This window comes from Pleurodeles waltl, chromosome 6, assembly GCF_031143425.1.
Source record: "Pleurodeles waltl isolate 20211129_DDA chromosome 6, aPleWal1.hap1.20221129, whole genome shotgun sequence".
Lineage (NCBI taxonomy): Eukaryota > Metazoa > Chordata > Amphibia > Caudata > Salamandridae > Pleurodeles > Pleurodeles waltl.
In genome coordinates, this window is record NC_090445.1 from 1,514,725,278 (window position 1) to 1,514,748,499 (window position 23,222).

General features: G+C 42.1%; 1 protein-coding gene across 1 annotated transcript in view; it reads left to right on the top strand.

Moving 5' to 3' along the window:
- LOC138301021 (taste receptor type 1 member 3-like) overlaps positions 1-23,222 on the top strand; it is a 75,430-nt gene that overhangs the window by 41,732 nt on the left and 10,476 nt on the right. The window contains exons 3-4 of the mRNA XM_069241044.1: positions 16,913-17,113; positions 23,048-23,168. Coding sequence (XP_069097145.1) covers positions 16,913-17,113; positions 23,048-23,168 — 322 coding nt within the window. The remainder of the gene's footprint in view (positions 1-16,912; positions 17,114-23,047; positions 23,169-23,222) is intronic.

A 23,222-nucleotide genomic window follows, 5' to 3' on the forward strand; every position in this document is an offset into this window, starting at 1 on the left:
TAAGAACCATCTGTGCAGGTTACAGCACAACACTGTGCACTCCTAATTAGCTTGTTGTCTATAAACTATCTGCGCAGGAGACAACCCAACACTATCTGTCCATAAACCATTTGGACCATCACTGTGTCGCCCATCAACCATCTGTGCAAGCTACAGCACAGTCATGTCATGATAACCTAGCTGTCAATGAACTGATTTTCACTTTCTTTTCTTTTGCTCTCATGTTCTCTTCACTGCTTCAGTCGTACTTTATACCATTTTACAACAGTTCAAAATGCTAAGGAGGGAAGAAGGGAAATAGCCTAGGAGATAGAATGCTCTTACACCAAACTTCTTAAATCTCCCCAAACAGAATGACAGTGTGCTGTGGGCAGCCAACCTCAGGTTCCTCATTCGCCATAAGTAGGGGGAGCACCAGGAGAGCCAAGGACAGAGGCATTTTAAGGCATGGGTAAAGTGGGCAATTGTATAAAGCACTAGTCCTGGATCAGGACCCCGTCTCCGCTCTTAGCACTGTGCAAATGTCCCTGATTTATTTGGATTATGAGATAGTTTAGAAGAAGTTGATGAATGAGGATTACAGAAAGAAACCCAAAGTGACAGCTGGTAGTCCTGACAGAGTACTGGTGGTTTTTGGACATGTCATTTGGTGCTTTAGTTCAGAAGGTGACATCCGACAAGAACACTATTAAAAGATAAAACAGCACAAGGATCTATAATAAAGGAATGCATGGATACCAAAATTTATGTAGCAAAGTAGACAATTGCCAGGGCCCCTAATATCAGTTCATACCACAACTCTATATAGTTATTATTTACCGGCTTCTCTATGTCACCTATTTCTCTGTGTCACCTTTCTCACCTTACCTTGGTTAGCACACTTTACCCCTCTACTCTGTCTACCTGCCTGTAACTTACTACTTTCTACCACCTTTTATCCCACCTCTTTTCCATACTCTAGCTCCCTTTTCTCTACTTCAGTGCTCTTTTACTCTCTTTCTTGTTGTATCAACAATCACTAAATCCCAAATATTCTCTCTTACTCAATTCACTATTCTCCTTCTTTTGGAAATAATATGTCACCTATGTCTACTATCTTCTACCATTTTCTTTGCCATACATCTCTTTCTGTCTCAATTCTCCCTCAACAACTTCACCCCTTCTACTCACCCTCTATCTTTACTTCTCTTTGTATCACTGTGCACTTACCAACAACCCCAATCTCTACACTCTTTGCACCACTTCTGGCTACCACACCTCTCTACGCAACCTCATCCTCAGTCTCTCACGACCTCACCTGTCTCACTAACATTCTTTGTGCATAGCTCTATCTCTATACACCTTCTCCCTACATCTGATATCTCTACCTCATCCCTTTCCCTGCCTCTCACTGCTTAGCTTTTTTTTCACCTTCCCGTATCTCTCCTCAATCTACCATGCCACTCTATCCACCTTATCATTTGTTATTCAACCTATTTATCACTCCATATTTCTATTTGTCATCTCTCTCTACCACTCTCGCCTCCCTCTATATCTCACCACTCTCTATCTCCACTTTTCTTTACTGATCTTATGCCCGCTCCCATTTTTCTTATGCAGTGCCAGAGGTCACTGATGAGCCAGATATTACTGTCTAGCCAGACAAGTGTACCATAGAGAGATGACGGTAGGTGCTGACTTGGGAACAGAGTTAAGAAGGAAATGATCAGATTTCAAACAAATGAACAAAGAAAATCCATGAGCGGTGCTTTGATGTTTCTTGTTATATAGAAAAAGAGTTAATTGTAAAGGGGATATATTTGTGATTAAGAATATCTAGCAATTTATAGCTATAATTTCAAGTGCTATGTGCATGTCTGATTTTATTATTAAGAGCAAGTCCACTAAATAGCCACCAGGTTACCCTTACTGCGTCTTTCCTAATTGGGAGAAACAGGCTGATTAGACATTGAATTCTATGTAAAATGTTGCAAGACAAAAAACCTACGTAGACAGCAAATGTAATGGTTCTTCATACTTTTTAGTGGGCTGAGATCTGAAGTGTTTTTGGTAGGCCCGGGTGGGGCTTGCTGAGTTCTGCCACACAGAATGCTGTAGGGTGACCCCAAAAATCTTTGAGATTCAACGGAATTTCCGCAAGCGGGTGTAGCTGCTCCACAAACCCGTTTGTACTATGTTTTAAATGTTTAGGAGAGCGATTCGCATTAACGCGCTGGACAATGCATGCACATGACACTACGCTGTTTTGTTTTCTTCTGTTCTGTACATAGTGCTGGGCCCCGTTTTAATCCACCCTTAATCTTTTCAATCCTACCCATATCTGATTTATCCACCTGTCATTTTTCTTCATTGTATCAGTGTGTCTTTCTGTTTGTATATTTTATGTTTTTGTCATTTTTTGTGCTTTTTTGTGACTTTATGGTATTGTTTTGTTATTCCCTTTACTCATTTAGTTTTTCCTTTCTTCCTCCCTTCTCCTATTTGTTCCCTTTTTTTTTACCACCCAGCACCATGACAGAGCAGAGTGAGAGAGGGAGTGGTGGCGCCACTGCAGCTTCTATCCACACACCTTGCGGTAATCGGCATCACCAAGGGGTGCAACCCAGTGCCATTTTTTCTGAGGTGGAGGTGGTAGCATTTGTTTTTTATGTGCAGGCCCACCTCTCCTCCATGCTAGCAACAGATAGGAGGCCTGGGATTGGCTATGCCCTGTGGGAGTGTCGACTGCTTTGGGGTAGGGTGCACAGGTATGTGAGTCGGCACACCCAGGTCCAGCACACCCAGCAGCAGTTAACGCACCACTGGGAGGACATACTGGACCGCAAGCAGGACCTGCTCGCATGCTGGCATTCAGATGTCAGGGCAAGGTGAGTAATTATTTATTTGTTGTATTCTATAAGTCAATTTTTTTCTGATAGCATGCTGCTCACACTCAGAGTTAAGTTACGTTTACATTACAATGAATATTATGTGATGCAGTTTGAGCTAACCAGGGGCTCAGCACTACCTAATCATAATTGTTGGCGCTCGCTTGATCTGATTATTTAGGAAGCCATGCTGACTCCTCTGTCTTGTTACTAAGATAGTTGTAGTAGTAGTAATTAATATCAGTGAGTTAGCATTCTCTGTGTCTTTCTTTATGTAGCTCAGACAGACCCCATCGCAATCTCCCAGTGATGTGTAGTATTGCATTATGCATTGAGGAGGGAGACTGCATTGGCCCACCAAAGGTGGTTGAGAAGCAAAGATCATTTGTTGCAAAGCATTAGAAATTCCAAATGTAGTTTAGTAAATTTGGAATGGGGCTTGCCATGGATGTCATTTAGGGGGTAGCCAGGGGTTGCAGCTGCGATGCCCAGCTTGGCCCCTGAGACCCCTACCACTGACTGTGTGACACTTGGCCTCAAGTAGCAAAATCAATGCAAGGAACACAAGGGCAACTCATCCTGTTGGATGTTGCTTTGGGGCTCCACTTCCTTGTTTTTAATCAGTTTTTTAAATTACACTTATAGTGAATAATATACTATTCACTATTACTGTAACAAAAAATGGATTACAGTTAGCTGGGACATCACACGCCTTGGTAGCTGAGGTAAGCTAAACGCACTTTTAAATGTATGCTGTGAGCATGCTTGTGGGAGAAAGTATGCTTATGTAAAAGAGTGTGTGTATGAGTGAATGTGTGTTTGTGTAAGCATGTATGTCTGAGTGAAAGTAAAGATACAATGTCGCTTGATGCCACTTCCACTACCCCTGGCATTGTGATGAATTGACACTGGGGCATTGGCGGTTAGGTTTTGGAAATTAAGAATAAGTCAACTCAATACGGGTATTATAGGCGGTCTGACTTTGCCTGTCAAAATATTTTTGGGGAGATTATCTTTACCACTAATCAATTTTTTTAATCTTCTTTATTTCTTACCTCAATACCCAAGGGCAAGAAGATGGCTTTGGAGGTGGGTCAGGGAGATGAGAGTGCCACCACCAGTACAGCAGCTGGCAGATCTGCTGGCCCCAGTAAGTCCTCCTGTTGTATTATTATTATTTCCCTAACTTTTACCTCTCCCCATTTAGAATAATGGTTCCTTTTTTTAACTGTGCTTGTCTCTCTTTTTTCCTACTCATCCTTGTTCTATCCAAGGTTTGTTAAATTCTTGTTATCCCTGCATTATTCTGGTTTTTATCTATATTTAGTTTTTCTGTTGTCGACTTCCTCCTGTCTGTACTAGTCTGTAGCTTTCTTCTGTTTTGTTAGTAAGCTTTCCCTCTCCCCTTATATATCTTGTAAACTGGTGCTGTAAGACTAAGAGAACAGATTTTAGGAGATACTCTACCGTGAAGAGTGCATGCTCAAGTAAGCTTTTCTAAGCATGTTTGTAGAGAATGCTTTCTTTTTCTTGCTCATGCTCAAACAGTAACATGCGAGAGTGGCCATGGTTATGGTGCCCCCCCCATGGTGTGTTGTATGTATTATTTTTCATTTATACAGTAGTATACTATACCAGCAGTTATGATGACAGTGCAGCATGGCTGGAAAGTAGCATGAGGACAGTCCTATTGCATTTGCCAAGACCATACCATAGGTCCTTGATTGACCAATTATTCCATCCCTTAATCGCACTTCAGTGACTTTAGTCTGCCCTCCATTATCAAACGTTTGTGGTTGGCTTGACTTGACTAACTGGCTTTTCTAACATAGTTAACCAACAAAATTCCTAAAGTGAATGACAGAAGAAGATTGAACTGTAGTGATCTACTGTGGTTGTATTTTGTTGAATTTGTTCCCAGAAAACAACAAGGGGAGGGGTATCTGGCACTGACCACCAGTGCTGGGGCTAATGGTAGCACCAGTGTGCCAGAAGCAGCAGCGGTTGGACAAGAGAACCAGTGGCAGCAGGGACGGGCATTGGTAAGTCACACAGTTTGCTTATTGACAATTACTAGTATACTTCCTGCAAAGCCTTTGCTTGTGAACCCCCTGTTGTAACAGTTACAGCAGGGGCTGAGTTCTTAATAGCCTCTTCTATCTGCAACTCAGCAGACAAAAGATCATAATGAGCATTACAAATGATAGGTTGATGGAAAAGGAAAAGAAGGATGAACGGTTAAAAGAAAGGATGGGTGAAATGTTTATGAGTGAAAGGATGTGTGGGTGGGTGAAAGGATGCATAGATGGGTGATAGGAGATGCATGAGTGAGTGAAAGGATGGATGAAAGGGTATATGAGTAAAAGGATGCCTGAGTGGGTGAAGGGTGGAGCGGTAAAAGGATGCTCGGGTGGGTTAAATGATGGGTGGATGGGTAACGATGCATAGGTAAATGGATGGGTGAAAGGATGGTTGAAAGGGTGGTTAGGTGAATATATGGATGGATGGGTAGATATATGGATGGATAGAATGGAATGGTGAAAGACTGGATGAGGGAATGTGAAGCTTAAGTGGTGGATATCAAAGGGTGAATAGAACAATGAAAGAATGAGTGGATAATGTCTTAGATGAAGAAATAAGGGAGCTCTTCTGGTGAAAGACATGTTCACCTACTTCGACTGCTTTGCTTGGTTATCAAAGTTTTTTGTTTAAAGTGGAGGGTATTTCAATTTTCTACCTACTCCCTAAACTCACTGTACTCTTTAAGCAAGGCAAATATCTATCCTCCCAGCCATCATCATTCATTACCTCCCTGCCCATGGCATTTAGTCAACCATTCCAGGACCTAACTGCAGCATGGTTCAATTCAACATTACAATAGTGTTGTCTATGCAATGTGTACCTGCTTCAGTTCATGTAGTATTTACAAAGTTTTCAATGCATTGCAAGCTGAAAACAGGGTAAGTTTCCCTTCCCTCCAAGTGCCCACTCAGTCACCTCCTAGTATTTCAGTCCTTTATTCTTACCTAGGCTATGTCCCAGTTTACCAACAAAATTAAAAAAATCCCTTTTTGACGTGTGCCAAATTTTTCTAGACAAGTGATTGATATATTTCATGCCTTCCATAACAGATTCATGCCTTTTCAAATTTTCCCATTCAATATTCGTCAACTACAGTTAGGCATCTGTGGGTAAAACAATGGCCTTGTGACTCCTACTCAATGACATCAAATTCCAATGACCCTAGGGGACCAGAAATGTACAGCTACCATGCCACTCTAAGTTTAAACGTGTTTGCACAGAGCACTGTTTACATTTTGTCTTTTTTTTTTCTTTTTTGATATAGCTACTCATGGACACCTACACTCCAGGAGATAGCAGCCCGGCTGTGGTGGCAGAGGTTGGAGGCCATTCATTTGGTGTGCCAGTGTCTGGTGGCTCCTCAGGAAGAGAAAGACAAGGCAGCTGCCTTGACCATGTGCCCGGTTCCTCCAGCCAGCTGCCAGCGCCTCCCAGTAGCAACAACATCGTCAGCTGGCAGCCACCCATCCACGTCTGACTATTGCTGCCCCCCTCCACCACAGACCACATATTCCAGTGCCGTGTCCTGCACCTCTGGAGCGCCTGGCCCGCAGGGTGACACACATTGAGATAATCCTCGACCATCTCCGGACCTGCATGGAGAACGCCCTCTTTTAGCCCTTTTTTACATTTTTGTTTTGGTGGGAGAGACATTTGTTGTGGGTGGGGAGGGTGGGAAAGGGAGTAGGGACAGGGATTTAAACTAGTTTCGACACTTATGTTTTCTTTGGACATTGGTTGGGGGTGGGGTGATTTGTTTGGGTAGAGGGGTGGGCCTGTTTTGGGTGGAAAGGGTGGGCATCTACGTGTTAAAAATAAAAAGGGAATAATTTATTTGACTTTATTTAGGCCTCAAATCTTTATTTTGGTGTTCTACTTTGCACTGCTGTCTTTTAGTGTAGGCTGTTCTTTCTAAATACATAAAAAAGTCCATACCAGCTAGCTGTACCCTTGTCCTACTACCCTTTATAATTATACTGACCATTAGGGTGGATTGTCTATGTTACCTACAACAACCTACATATACACAAGCAATAGTAGAAGTTAGGGCCAGATGTAGCAAAGGTTTTTACCCATTCTGTGTCTATGGGAAAAAGTGTTTGTACATATGGCCCTTAGTTATTAACTAAACTAGTTCACTTCACGACATAGTTCTCTTATCTGAATAGATGAAGTGAGGGCTGCTACCGCTCTCAGTCTTCTTACTGCAGGGTTTTCAAAGGTGCCATCTTATGGTGGCAGGCTAGGATGCTAAGAGGTAAGCTATCACAAGTGAGGTTCCACTCCCATGTACGTGAACTCCAACTGTAGGATTAATTAAAGGATGATTCACACAGACAACTATATTGAAAGAATGCACATCGTTAGAGGGTTATATTATTTATATCATAACTTAAAAAATATTGAAACCAGACTGCCACCATGATACAACAAAGAAGACCTGGTACGATAACAAAAATTAGCAAGAGTAACTTCTTCTGAGCAATGGTGAGCTAGTATTTAATTAAATAAAAACTGACAAAATCTTCAAGTCAGGAGAAGTGAACTCAGAGTCAGGAGTGGAGTGGACAAGGTTAAGCATTTACGTAAAACAAAACAAGGCATGAATTATGCTGTTGACACATTAGGAGTGGGTGTGTAAATGGGGCCAGTGTGGGCTTTTGCTCAGGTAACAGAAGATCAAGCAGTGAGTTGGTGTTACTTTCACCACATCTGCCCCCACCTGGTGTGTGATTCATTCATGGTGTAAAATTAAGGAACACCTCCATCAATAACACTGCCCGGGGGAAGAGGGTTAGAGGTTCTATGAATGGATAGGAAAGTTGATTTGGGGAAGGATGTGACAAAGACAAACACTACACAAAGGCAATATTCATCAGGGCGATGAGCAGCACACCATCATCAATCTGTTGTGGAAGGAAACAAAGGGATGAGTATGACACAGTTCAGTTAAATGCATTAGAAACTGTTCTTCAGTCCCAGAGGCCCAAGATTGTACATATCAAAATGTTCTGTCATTTAGGTTTGAAAAATGCAAATTATGGAGTAGCTAAGTGAACCCATACAGTTCTAAAAAATCTTTTCCCAATTGCATCCCCTTCTCTTTGAATGACATAGTCATTGATCTGTCTGTACTACTCAAAAAGATGTTGCAACATGTAATAGGTTGAGTTCCAGCATGTTGGCACCTCTTATAATAGGGCTTTACAGGTACTCTATTAGCATGCAGAATAATTCTCAACTTCTTCCGGGCTTTAAAAGAATGTCTGAAATGAGTGCAGATTTATCTGCAGGTGGTCAGCATGTTGCAGAATGTGTCTTCTTTTTTGTGAAAGTACTGCACAACCAGATTGATGCAATGTGCCAAACAAAGGACCCTGAAATAGCCAGCATCTGACATGGCCTTAACTATTACTGTCAGTGTCTCTGACAACAAATTTAATTCTGAGCCCTCTGGGTGCAGCCATTCAAACACATTGGTGTTAAAGTCTTCTAAGATGTATGCAGCTGTATGGGATTTCTACATTGTCTTACTTGGAACCTTTGATTTTGGGCAGATGACCGCCACACATTCTAGAAATCCCACTCCTTCCACAAAAGAAAAATGGAGGAGGTCTGGCGCTAACATTTTAGCCAGCTTTCCATTGTACAAACGTGCTGTTGGGTGGTTACGATCATAGGGCTTCTCCTTCCTAAATAATCCCGTAATAGTAGCCTGGATTTTATTCTTTTCTGGAACCACTGACACAGGCGACTTCTGAGAAGTAGGAGGTGGTAGACTCAATGTGCATCATGGGGTAGTCACTGTATGTCGTGGTGTCTCCATCTGACTCGTGCCATTTTAAGGTCACTAAGGCAGGTGATTCTGGATCACTGCTATGGGCAGGGCTGCTTTGCCTAAAGATGTCACCCTCTTCTTCCTCATGACCTCCCACCGCGATTGGAGCTGATGCTCCCAGGTCTCCTCAACTTCACCACCACCATGTTCAACATTTTTTTAAGGTGCTCCTTCCACTGGACTGCAAGAGGTTTTATTATATGGGTTGTTTGGCTCCAGTACCAAGGTGTGAACCAGGCTTACCTTGACAAACTCTTGCGTGGCAAATGGAGCATATTGCAAAGTATTCAACCTGCTTGCTAATCAAAAAAGTCCCAAACTGTGGTGAAGTACTTTCTTAGTGTGGCAGTGCCAATGCCTGAAGAAGAACTAGAGGTAGGTGGGTGTGTCATCAATTGCCTCGCTGCACTGCATACTTCTACTGAGGTAGAGGGTGGTGCAGGTCTCAGCAAGGACTTTACAAATATGGGAGCTGGTGCTGGTCTTGGTACCTGTGCACATCCCTCAGAGCAGGTTGAATTGGATCGGTACTGACGGTCTCCTCTGTGTCAGCTGCCATAACAATGACTGGCGCATCGTCATCCTCCTCCTCATCCCCTCATATAATTTTAAGGCTGTCAAGAACTTTTAGTTTCCCTTGCCTCTGCTGCCTCTCACAGACTCTGCTGGGTTCCAATCCATGTGCAGGTCATCATCATCATCAGAATGGTGGAGTACCCTTCCTTTTTCTTGCAGGAGATCTGGAAGCCAATGATTCTAAAAGAGGAGGTTCTTGCTCGGCTGGATGCTCAACCTCCAATTATGCTAAAACTTCAGGAAGATCTACCATTGCTGGCTGCAGCTGCTGTCCACGTTGCTCTATTTCCTGAAATTATAGTGTACTACTTTGTGAAAGGGACAAATCCAATTCAACGTCACTGCTCATCAGTGTCACCATGATTGCATTGGCTGCCTTGCTGACAGACATGGGCATGGGGTTAGGTTGGGGTGGTGCTGTTGATGTATGAGTGCTGCTGCCAGGTTCCTCCCCAGAGGCCGGTGCGGCAGGCACCCACCTCTGGAAAAAGGTTGTGGTTGGCAGGCCAGTGGTGGAAAGCTGCATCTCCTCACTGGCCATTTTCTTGGCAGCACCCGCCTTTGGGGACATCTTAAAGCGGTCCGCTGGCAGTAGTACTGAGCTGCACAAGTGGAAGAGATTGGAGGACTGATGTCATGTGTCCTGTGGTCACATGTTTTGGACAGGGCTTCTGTTGGGTAGCAATGTGGATGATGTATCTTCTCTGGTGCACCTAACAGCAAACAAGCAAGAAAAACATTTAGTGAAATGCAGTATTGTTGCAGGTTGAATTAGTACAGGCAAAGTGTGGTTGGTTACTTAAGTTATTATCCTAAATAATTAATAACAATATATCCAACCATCTTAAAGACAAACCGCACCACCATAACATAAAATGTTATTTCCAATCAGGATAAAGCAACATACAGATGTAGCTTTTTGCTTTATCTGCATCTATTCAAAAGGAGACACATATGGCAGCCAGGGAGGTGCTTTGGTAAATGGAATAATCCTTAAAAAATGAAGGCTGGTGTGTGCCTAGTGCAGGCAAGGTGGCCTTGGGGGAAATGGAATAACCATTAAAAAATGAATTATGCTGGTGTATGTGCAGTGCACCTACTACAGCAGGCAGTGGGTCCAGGGAAAAATGGAATAATAATACCTAAAAAATTAATGCTATTGTGTGGCTGTCTACATATGGCAGTCAGGGCATAGATGGATTATGGATGGAGGCAAAAGGAAAAAAAAACAAAAAAGTCACAAAATAATTAAAAACATGTTTAAAAAAATCAAATTGAATAAAAACATAAAAACAAAAAAATTACATTAAAATCAAAAACGTAAAAAAAAGTAAAATAAAAATAATAAAAAGATGAAAATTAATTGGTGATGGTTTTACTATGGGAGTATGAGAAACCTCTTGGGAGGCAAGGAGGTGCAGGTGAAAAATTGCAAAGAAATGCATGTAATATAAAGCACTGTTCATCATAATCATATTCATAATGTACATACACTACAATAATCCTCAAGCATATTTTTAAACTGATATCACATACAAGCCTATAGCAAAAGCACAAAATGGCTACCAGCCACATGGTCAAACAACAACAACAGCAAGCAAGGAGGCATGGAGAACAAAGAACACATGAAGGCCTATGGCAAAAGTACACTGACTGGCTCCACAGAATGGCCACCAGCCACATGCTCATACAACAACAGCGAGCAAGGAAGCATGGAGACCAAAGAACACATTCAGGCCTATGGATTCATTATACACAAATGGCCCCGGGACACATGTCATGGAGAACAAAGACAAATGGTGGCATATGGCAAACATACGCACACTGGCCAGATAAAGGAAGCATGATAACACTGAAGAAAACACTATCATTAATTGAGCAATGCCAAACACGTAAATTAACTGAGCTATAAAAAGTTTACAACAGCACACATTGTCCTATGGCATCAAATATATCCCCACATATAGACTTTTTTGCAGAAAAACCCATTAAAACAAACAATAGCCAAAATTGTTAAATTAATCCAATGTCATCCCTGCCCTAAATTATGTTTTCATTAAAAAAAAAAACACACATAGAGCAGAAAGAGTTATTTCGTGCACTGATGACTAGTACTCAGCCTACTAGCGGGATGGCCCATTGGCAGACAAGGCCACATAGTAAAATAAATGAATATGACAAATGTAAGAAACATGGAAAAAAGGTACTGAACTGTGCAATGTTTTTCCTTTACAAAAGGTGAAAAATTAAATGCAAAAAATAACTAGGCCCCTACAAAATGAAATTTAAAAATCAAATCAAAGTACAAAGAAATACTGGTGCATGCACTATCAAACACACAATACCCATACAATAGTTTTCAAACTTACTTGTGTGGTTTCATAAAAACAAAGTCCATAAATCCAAATTCAGCAGACAAAGTGATTCTCCTTGAAATCCAAGTGAAAAGTGACCAGGAGATGGGCAAAGCACTGCAAGGAGCCTGCTGTACAGGAACAGGAAGTTGGAGTCTCTGGGGTACCTCCTTACTGTTGAAAACAAAAGTAAAACAGAAAAATGCTTCTTGCACTAAAAAACAACTTGAATGGTTTGTTGCAGGTGAAACTCGACTTGAAAACGTCTTTTTGAGTAGATTTAACTGCTTCTCGAGTAGAGAATCGGCTCTAGGTGCACCCGCAGTTGCTCAGGAGCGGCAGTATAATGGCGTTGTCGCAGCCGGAACCACTGGGCTAGCAGGCACGAAATCATAAGTGGCCTGAGATTATCATGACACTCGCAAGCAGGATCAAAAAACAGTTCCTGGGCACACTAATGGAAAAACAATTCTGCCATGAACTGGATGATGGAATTAAGGGAACTCCGAATTACTCAGCCTAGTGCAGAGTGTTCAATATCTGCAATCAATGAATGCGGAGTGAATTTTTCTGCCCAGGCCTAGTTTTTGGTGTCTCGTTTCTGAACGTTTGAATTATAATTCAGTATTGTTTGGTATCATGAACATTTGAAATACCTGAAAAAGGGTAACATATTTAACATTTTTCTGAACAGGTGGCCCTAAATATGCCTGGCTCAGGGCTCTTTAAATCCTTAACATGGTCTGAAGGAGGTGGCAGAAAAGCAAAAGAGGTCGAAATTGTGCTGTGGGTGACCGTGAAAGGGCTAGTGCTGAACAAATGCTAAGAAATCACAGTGCACTGTTAGAGAGGTACTGAGACAGACCACAGAAAGCCATGGGAGGAGGATTCTACCACTCTGCACTCCATATAGTGTCTGCATAGAAATATGTTTTATGTAGCTTCTTCCTAAACAATACATTTACCTCTGGGAACACAGCTGACCAGGCAGTTCGTGGGAGAACTTGGTGGCTGCAATAATAATAACAATAATTTATTGCTTCTATAACACTTCATACCAGTCTCAGAAGCGCAGAGGACTGGGTAAGCCTTGAAGGCATTCAAACTCATTATTTTTTTATTTTGAAGTTTTCTATAGCACATTTGCTTGGGAGCACAAGAGCACTGCACTGGTTAACAACTATTACATGCAACAACAGCAAATTATCAATCTTCAGTGAATAAGGCAAGCCCAACAGACTGAATAAGCCAGTGTAAAGAACAGGCTGTTGAATATTGGAAATATGTAATCTGAGCACATGGGTCTTTAACTGTCCATCAAAGGAAAATAGATTGGGGTTCATTCTCAGGTTACTGGCAAGAGAGTTCTAGAAGGTGGTTGCAGGTTCTGAAAATGACTGGGGTTGGGCATGGGTGGTTCTGTATCACGTTTGAGCAGGGCTATATCCTTAATTTGAAGACCCTGTTAGCTGCCAGAAACTGTGATTAGGCCCATGAGGAATTAAGTGCAATTCATGATAAGCAGATAGGAGTAGATGTCAACAGCAGTGATTTAACACAAGACACCTTACCAGCTATATGGTACACACTCTTCATATCCGGATGTGATTAGGTTTCTGGGAAGACTGAAAAGTCATGATTCGAGGTGTGAACATTTCATAGATGCTGCAAATTTAGAACCTGCCACCTGTCTAGCTTAGGTTGTCCTACATTAGGCTTTAAGCCTCTAGAGCACTTACAGCGTCAACCCGAGTTGCCTAAAAGGCTGCTCCCTTGTGGGTTCAGGGCCCTTGGACAAACAAGGTATTGAGCCCCTTTGGGATGTATTAGGGGCATGTGGAAGATGCAGGGTGCAGAACCTAGCACATTATACCACAAAACATCTGTGGCAACTGCAAGGAAACAGAATTAACGAACCTTGGTTCAATGGCTAGAAGGCCTTTCGCACATATAGGCAGTTGCCAGCATTTCCATATTCAATTCTCCAAACACAAAAATCATTGCTTGATTTGAGCTGTGATTGCTGGGGGGAGTGATGGGGGGCACTAGCCCTTATTTATGGGGTAATAACTCTTATTTTTCTAGATCATAAAATTAGCGAGTGCAGGAGAAAAAAAACACACAGATCAGAAAGACAGAGGGAGGGAATGACGGCAAAACTGTCAAAAAAGGAGAACGCAGGAACCTGCAAGAGAAGGAACAGGGTCAAGCAGTGTCTGAGTCTGAATTAAAGACTACCAGCCTTGGTATTTGGCACACCAAAGTTAAATTGCACTGGCTGCTGTTCCTGCGCAGAGCTCCAGAAACCGGCACTCCTTCTTTCATATATTTAGCAATGCAAAAAACACACATCGGAAGGGTACAACTGAATCGAATACATGGTAAAAAACACAAAATCACTGAAACACTGAAAAAACAACTGTAGAGTTAAGCCATTGGTTTATAGCACATTAACACATGTTTAAAAAACGTAAACATTCACTGAAAAATAGATTTAAAGTGGAATTATGGTTGCAAATAACATTTAAAAAACACTGAATTTCCCAAAATATGGCTAAGACAAAATCCATAACTCATAAAACCAACATGCAAACTATGACTAAAAAGCAAAATGCAATGCTTATGACCTCTTAAAATGTATCCCAATAAGTAGCATGCCCTCTAAAGAAACCCCCGGGAACGCAAAGCTTAAAACAAAAAAACATCTCCAGCAATTATCCACAACAATAGCACAAAGAGCTTGAGGAAACTAGGCAAGAAGGACCAGAAAACATTCAGAAGCGTTGTGTTTCAACAGGGCAAATGAAGATTTGAACGGACTTAAATAGAAGAACATTACTTGGAAGGAATTAGGGATTTATTTCCTTTGATGGCAAATTCCTTCTAAGTCATTTTCTTCTACTTAAGTCCCTTGAAATCTTCATTGGGGGCATTGCAACACAATGCTTTCAAATGTTTCTGGACCTTCTTGGCCTAGTTTCCTCAAGCCATTCTCCAAGTACTTTGTGCTATTGTTGTGGGAAATTTCTGGATATTTTTTCTGCTTTAAGCTTTTTTTCTGGTAGTTTCCTTAAAGGGCATGGTACAGCTCTGGACTGGGTGGGATGCAGGGTGAGGTTTTTTGTTTTTCCATAACATCCATAAGGTTTATGGTGGGTGGAGGGTACATATGCGGGAAGCCTGAGATTGCAAAAAGTGACCCAATCACCTGACGACCTACCTGTGACCAGTCCTCTGACTAGTCAAGGCCCTTATGGACCTACCAACTCAAAGCACCTGCCTCCCCTCTCTTCCTATTTCTCTCTCTCGTTCTCTCTCTCTCTCTCACTGTCACACACACACACATACACCTTGGTCTTTTGATCTCTGTGTGTTTTTGTGACACACTTTTTTACTTTTCTTTCACTTTTACTGCAACTTTTTGTGTCCTTTTTGCTCGCTCTTTGTGCCCTTTCGCTCACTCTTTGTGCTTTTCTCTCTTTGTGCTTTTTCCTCTCACTCTTACTGCGACTTTTCTGTGCAATTTCTTTCACACTTTTTGCCTCTTTGTGCCATTTCTATCACATCGAAGCAACAGAAAGGTTGAACAAGTCCAGATTCCGGGTGCATGTCATCCAGTAGCCAAGAGCAGTGTTTTGTGGGAGATGGTAATTGATGAAGGCTTCCGAGGATGATGCGGTCTGTGGACTGGCCTCGGATTGCACGCTGTGGTAGCTGAGTACTGCTCGTGACGTGGGTGTACCAAGGGTATTTGAGTACCATTTGAGTAAAAATATCTGGGTAATATTCGTAAAATAATTCTCGAAAACAAACCACAAACTTAATTATACTCACTCACCAAATAAGTAACTAGGTGACACCACTGATGACTACCACCCTAAATAGTACCTCGGTACTAACTAGGATTAGGATTATAGTATGTTCTTGAAGTGTAGTCAATAATACCTCTGACAGAAAACTGAACACCACCCATGAAGGCTTATTGTGCACCACCCATGATTATTAGGTACTACCAATAAAGAGTTCCTGCTTACCTCTCATTAAAAATACTCGATTACTGGTCACCATTCACTATCAGAATATTAAGGTACCTACATGTACTTGAGTATGACCCAAGAGGCATACTTCGGAACTGCCCCTGGCCAATAGCACCAGCCACAAAGAAGTACCTGAGTACCAGCCATCCACAGTACCTTAGCATCATCTTTGAAGAGCACTTGTATAATACCTACAGCTGTGTCAAAAGTTCCATAAATTGTGCTCCCCACAATTGCTTTTAATATCGAGAAAGGTCCACTTAATTGTGTCAGAAGTGAAAACCATGTCACAGTTAGAGACTGTTCCACAGAACAACCTGCGTTTCTCAAATTGATGTGGCGAGTGCGCTCTTCCTCAGAAGTAGGTCTCCATGTTGTGAAAAACAGACGGGCATGATTGTGTTAGCATGGTCTTGTGAAGGGAACTTTAGGGGCCTAGTGTGACATCGCTTTTAATTGTTGGGGCAGAAGTGGGTTTTATGACTCTACTAGAGTCTTTTGAAGGACTTGCAGAACAATACTTTTAGCAGTCCACAGGAAGACTATTTCATATTATCCCGTACCAGTAATATAAAACCGGCATCTACCGAAACGAAAATATTTTCTGTTGTAATTATGAAACTTAGCCTTGGTCCGCGAGTGAATGTGTATACCTTTCAAGCTCCAGAGTTTGAGAATTACTTCTGGTGCAGGGAAACTAGTATTTTTCATTCATAAGAGAAGACAAAGTAGGACTCTTTGCCTGAACATGGAGCATGTTTCATGGTGCTAACGTGCATGCTTTTCATGGCGCAAGGGAAGATTACTTGCTTTGGTCTGTCAGAACAGGACACCTTAAGGCCTACCAGGGAAGGATGGTCCACACGGGGGGTTCGAGAGAAGAAACACTTTCATTGTCCTGGTGGGGAGTAGTTTCAAAAACCCATGAGGGGACTGATCATTCTGGGTACGAAAAAGAGTCTTGAAACAGAGTCCTTTTCATGGGTCAGTTGAAGAATCTTTACTTATGAACCAAAATGAAAGTACATTTCATGACTTAAGAGAGTACTTGTTATGACCCAGAATTGCACTTGTGATGAATCAGAAGGAGTATTATTCATCACCCATGGACCCATCAGGCATGGACAGGATCTTATTGTCAGATTTATTGTTTTCCAGCTGCTGAAAGAATTAAAGAATATAAACTTCACCATGAGAAACAGCACCTATTCCTTTGATGAAAATGGGAACATGAATATTGGATATGACATTCTGACATGGACTACAGACAAGAATGGGATTCCTTTCCGTACTGTTGGCGAGTACACAAGCAACCTGACCCTCGATGCTAATCAGATTCAGTGGCACACGAAGAGCCAGGTAACAATCTTTGATAGCCCTATCTTCCAGTGTATGTGAAAGAGAGAGGAACTGTGCAAGCTCTCAATCCAAGAGGACAAATTAGGAATATAGGGCCAGATGTAGCAACTTCCCAAATTGCGACTTGCAATTTGCGAGTCCCTGCGACTCGCAAATTGCAAGTCGCAATTTGGGATGCAGAAAGGTGTCTCAGACACTTTCTGCGAGTCGCTATGGGGTCGCAAAGACCCACCTCATTAAGATTAATGAGGTGGGTCGCAATTTGCGACCCCATAGCGAGTCAGGGCACTCACGGGGATGGAGGCCTGCTGTAGTCAGCAGACCTCCATGTCCGTGACTGCTTTAAAAATAAAGCCGTTTTTTTTTTTTCAAAGTGCAACCCGTTTTCCTTAAAGGAAAACGAGCTGCACTTTGAAAAATAAACCGAAACCTTTTGTTTCGGTATTTTTCAGGGCAGGTAGTAGTCCATTGGACCACTGCCTGCTCTGAAAAAATTTTTTTGGGTCCAGTCACAAAGGGGAAGGGGTCCCATGGGACCCCTTCCCGTTTGCGACTGGGTTACCATCCACTTCAAGTGGATGGTAACTGCGAGACCAGTGCGACTCGCAAATAGGAAGGGAACACCCCTTCCTATTTGCGATTCTGAAATGCATTTTGCGAGTCGGTTCCGACTCGCAAAATGCATTTCTACATACCAGATGGGCTTTAGCGACTCGCAAACTGCGTTTTTCGCCGTTTGCGATTCGCTAAAGCTTTCCTACATCTGGCCCCATAGTTAATAATGGAATCCACTCTATTCTCTCAAGCCAAGTAATAGAGGCACTATTACTCTCTTCATCACCTAAGATAGTAATGGACAATCTTGTAATCCCTGCCAACCATGAAAGACTAATGGAAGCCATGGTACTCTTCTCCATTCAAAAGAGAATCCACTCACTCACCAGCCAGCAGAGAGTAATGGAAACTACTCCCCCTCTCTCAGTTGAGCATGATAAAGCAATGCCACCCACTTCCACTTGAGAGAGCGTAGTGGGTTCTCTTCCATACTCCCCTTCCCAGAAGAGAGTATTGGAAGCCATTGCACACTTCTCCAGCCAGAAGATAGCAGTGGAAGACACCTACTCTTTCCACTCCGAATAGAGGAGTAGAATCTTCCTACTCACATCAGTCAAGACAGACTAATGAAAGCTATTTAACTCTCCCCAGAAGAGTAGCAGCCATATCACCTTCTCCACCCAGCCACCCTACTCTCTCCCTTTCTCATTTTGACAGCACCAAGGAGCTTCAGAAATGAGGGTGAGCTTCAGTCTGTGAGCAAACGTGTGACAGACTGATCCAGGACACTTAATAGTTCCAGGATCTGAAAAGCTCATGGGTTATGATTGTGGGGCTGTAGATGAAGGGCCTGTCTTAAACCTGATCTGGGCTCCTTTGTGAATCCTTTGCATAGACCTTCACCTTCCTCCCTGCCATACTGCGAGGCACTAAATATCACTGCAGCAATATAGATACAATGAAAACGTATATCTGAAACTGTACTAAACATCCCTTGACCATGAGGGGCACCTGGAGTATACCTTATTGTCAAGGAAAACCAGGGTGAGTTCAGACACATCCTCTCAGACTTACTGGTTTGTTAGCACATCTAGGTATTTTCTCATTGCCAAAACCTGCTGTGTGTTAAATAATACAGAACTCATTACAATTGCTGACTATTTAAGCACCAAAGGGTGTTAGCCACTTGCAGGCAGGGGTTCAGAATCGTGGTCCAACATCAGTTTACACATCATCCTTGCTGTTTCAACTTCCTGACCATGGAGGGTCCTTTAGACTTTTTCCCCACTAGTCTTTTTAAATTATTTTAGCACTTTTTGAGAGAGGTCCCGTACTACCTTTTCTATCACTCAGCACAGTGGTACCCTACACCTCCCCTATAAGTTTTTTTTATAATAATTCTTTGTTGCTTACCTGTTAAAAGCTAAAGCAAGCCCTCACTAAAGAATAATTATACATTAATTCAGTTTGTGGAATCCCACACATCCAGTGATCCTGATACTATGTAATAAAACATCAGAAATATTGTTTGATGGTCCCATTTACTCTCTGTCTGTCCATCTGTTTGTGTACGTAGCCATTCAAATAATGGTATTAATACCCAGTGGTGACATTAAGGCTATTCGGACCTTCAATGTAAATTGTGAGCTTCAATCTGAGATGATGGTAGCATGTAGAGCATTTAGACAAGCTGTCTCTTTCATGAAATAGTTTGCCTGTTCTCCTGAGGTTGGAAGTGTGGTTAATGAAATGAAATACTCAAGTTTATTAAACAGATCCACTACTACCAATAGGACTATGACACACTCAGAAGGTAAAAGGTCTGTTATAAAGTCCATCAATACTATTTTCTATGGCTGCTAGAGTGTAGGAAAAGGTCCTAACAGTCCCATAGTCCTATCCTGGCTATTCCTGACTTGTAGACAAAAGTTGCAAGAAGACACATAACGGTATACAGACCTTTAGTTCTGGAGTAATAATCAGGCATGTAATGTAATGCCTCATCTCACTGGGACAAGAAGGGCTTCTGTTGTGGCTATTTCGCCTATGAATGGAAGGCTGACATTAAGAATTCTCCGAATGGGGGCAGTTGTGAAGGTAGATATCAGAGAAGGAAAGCGCTTGTTCTTATTGAGTGTCCCATTTGCAGAGTACTCCTTTCTGTGTGTGTGAAATAATAGATAGTAAGAGTAGACAGTAGGGTAATGAACAGTCATGAATATTACCAAAACCTTAACTAGTTTGAATAGCTTTAACAGATTTTGGTGGCAGCCACAGGATAAAGGATTGTACCTTTGACTAATGCATACATATTCCATGTACAAGAATATTTACTGAGGTGACATTGAATTCACATTAGGGAGTTTGGCACACATTGCAAGATTTCTCTAACATGTTTGTGTGATTGTAAGGTGCTAAAGATGATGAAACTATTGTCCTTGTAGACCACCACATATTGATCTAATAATTCTCTCAATACATCATTAATAAGTGTTGAAGTGCAAGTGAGGTGCTGTAAAGACTGAACAGCATCGTAATGTACTGTTAAAAAGCTGTTTTCCAATCATCTCTGTGGTGAATGTGCACCGAATTCTATGGACCACAGAGGTCAAAAGTGCTGAACCATTGCTCAGTACGTAGTTGGTCTAAGAGAACAGAGATGAGAAGTAAAGGATCTTCTTTTCTCACAGCAATTGCATATAGTTATCATTAGTCAATGCAGAATCTTAACTCACCGTGGGGCTCAGGCACCCTTCTGACAATGTTGAATGCCAAATAAAATCCATAGGTTTTCTTCAGAGTAATTTATTACCTCAGTATCCTTTCTTTGAATAAGGGCATAAATAAGACCATGAGGTAGCACCTGGGCCCATCTCGATCGTATGACCTGAGGGGAGAGAAGTGGTCATCACCTACTTCTCAGACATCATTCACAATATCTTTTTATTCTTCTGGACTCAGATGTCTCCATTTGTTTATTTTAGTAAGGGAAACATGTTTCTTGACATTCAGGGAAGAGAATCAAACAGTTCCATTTGGTCAGTCTGTTTGCAGATTGTGTTATCGGTTGCTATTGGTTTCAAGGGCATGCATGTTTTCCTGTTGAGTTTCCTACCTACGCCATTCTTGGATGACACAAAGTGCTTACTGTGACAATAATGTCCAGCAAGAATGGTGAGAACCCCTTGCAAGACTGACAGCTACTGGCAGATTGCTATGAGATGTGGTATCAAGGAGAAGACCACATTTCCCACCCACAGAATCATCTGCGGCTTACCTTGTCAATATTGCTGTTTACAATCTTGGAAGGACCATCTACAGTGATTTAACCAGCAAGTCTATCAAGTGTTAGGCTAGTCGGTGCCCAAATATGTGACTACAATTGCCTCACTAATACCCCTGACCTCCAAGAGGCATCCCTGGAAAGGGACCTGCACCGCAATGTGTCAGAAGCTCGTTGAGATTCTGATGGCTGCACTGTGAAATGCTCATGGCTTGAAGGTCCTCGACTACCATCAACCCTTCATTGTGCAGACAAAAACAGTTGGGACAATTCTCACACAGCTCTATGATTAGGGCAAAAGAACAATGGGTTAGGGAAGCTACCCTGAGTGATTGCCAGTGGTTAGGCAAATATCAAGCATTCCTCCCATCACCTTTTGTGTGCTTTACATACCATCCTAAGTGGCAAGGGTATGCCCAGATGTGAGTCTCGTGCTCACTGTGCCACTGGAGTCGACCTCTATGTGGCTAATGAGCTCTTATGAGGGTGAAACCGGTCCTAGATTGCTTGTATTCTGGTTCAGAGAGGACCTAGCTTGGCAGTACGGGCTGGACTGTTCCCATGAGAAGCAGGGTCAAGGCTGATTTGCATATAGCTAGGTCCAAACTGTAGTGGCATGGTGAGTAAAAGAATGATGGGTTGGGATGCTACCGTAAGCGTTTGCCAGTGGTTAGCCAAATTGCAAGCATTCCTTCCATCACCTTTGGTGTTTTTCTTGAGGCTACATATGTCAATAGTTTTCATCTGTGGGATGGCAATGCATCCTAAATATGACGTCTAAGTTGAAGGATAGCTGAGGGATAAATGGAGGAGTGGGTGGCAAAGAAGAGCAAGCAAGGTGAGACACTGTCAACACTGATGGTGCAGATCTTAACTACGTGACCGGGTGGGCTTAACATACTTGCAGCGACTTGAATATGGTGATGAATGGAAATATAAACAGGAAACTACATCAATATGGGGAAACAGCTTTGGGGGGGTCTCTTGGACCCTGCAAGCATACATCCCGCGCTATACAATGCCCCAATTCTGGACTCCACACTGAGAATCCAAGACGGCATTGGTTTAAGAGGAAGGTTGATAATATAACCTTCCCCGTTGCCACCCGTATGGGGGAACAGGAGACTAGCACCAGGCAGAACAACAAATGTTCTGGTTTTGGAGAGATGGGGTTTGCAAACTAGTGAGGCATGATGATCGTGGAGAGATCAAGTCATTTGAACAAGCCAGAAAGGACTTCAATCTGTCTGAAGTTGATTGACTTAGATATTTGCGAATCCAGCTGGATTCAACGTCCCCAGATAAAAAATATGATAATGAGGGTCATGCTATATCATTCATCTGTTGAATCCTGAGTACCTAAAAGTCTTCAGAGACGTTCCTACTCCAAAAGGCACAGGAGAGAGAGAATCATAGGTAACCTTAAATAGAGAACAACAGAAAAATATTCTCACCAGCGCCAACAACTTTGTGGGATCAGTACTCAGCAAAGACTGATTTGTTCAATATAACAGCATTATACTATTTTTCACTATAAATTACAGAGAAGAAAAACTGGATATATATTCAATGACATAATCATGATGTTGTATTTTTTAAATATTTCTAATCAACCTATCACCTCAGTAGCATATGCAAGGCATTATGAAATGTGTTGCTAGCTGTAAATAATAATAAATAATTAAATTAATGTGGACATAAAGGTGTAGTTTATGGATACCACAGCTAATCTATGAAGTTAACAACCATTCTTGGATGGAAGCGGAAATCATACCTTCACATTCTCCCTCAGTGCACAGTATTAGCATAACTGTGAGCAGAAGCACAGGGTGAGCTTCATCTGGGAAGCGAGCAGACACTTCTTCCCATCCCTGGTCCTCAATGTAGACCAGGCTGTAAAGTGTTGAAATGCAATTTCCACAAAGAGGATTCTCCGTTCTAAATTTTAGTTTCTTTTTTGGAAATACGTATGTAATGCTTCATATATGATATGTATTTCTAAGTGTTTTATGCTGATTGGATGGAGAGGGCCTGCAGGTTGATCTGCCTCAGCACTGACTTATAATTCATAAACTGTTGGTGTCTTTCCTTCACAGAAGCCTGTATCCACCTGCCCTAAGCAATGCAATGAGGGATCGATTAAAATAGCGAAAGGATCCCATACCTGCTGCTTTGACTGCATCATGTGCCCAAGAGGCACCTATGCCAACTACACAGGTTTGTACTGCAATGGAGGACTTGTGCTTCAAGGGACGGGTAACTGGGGAAAGG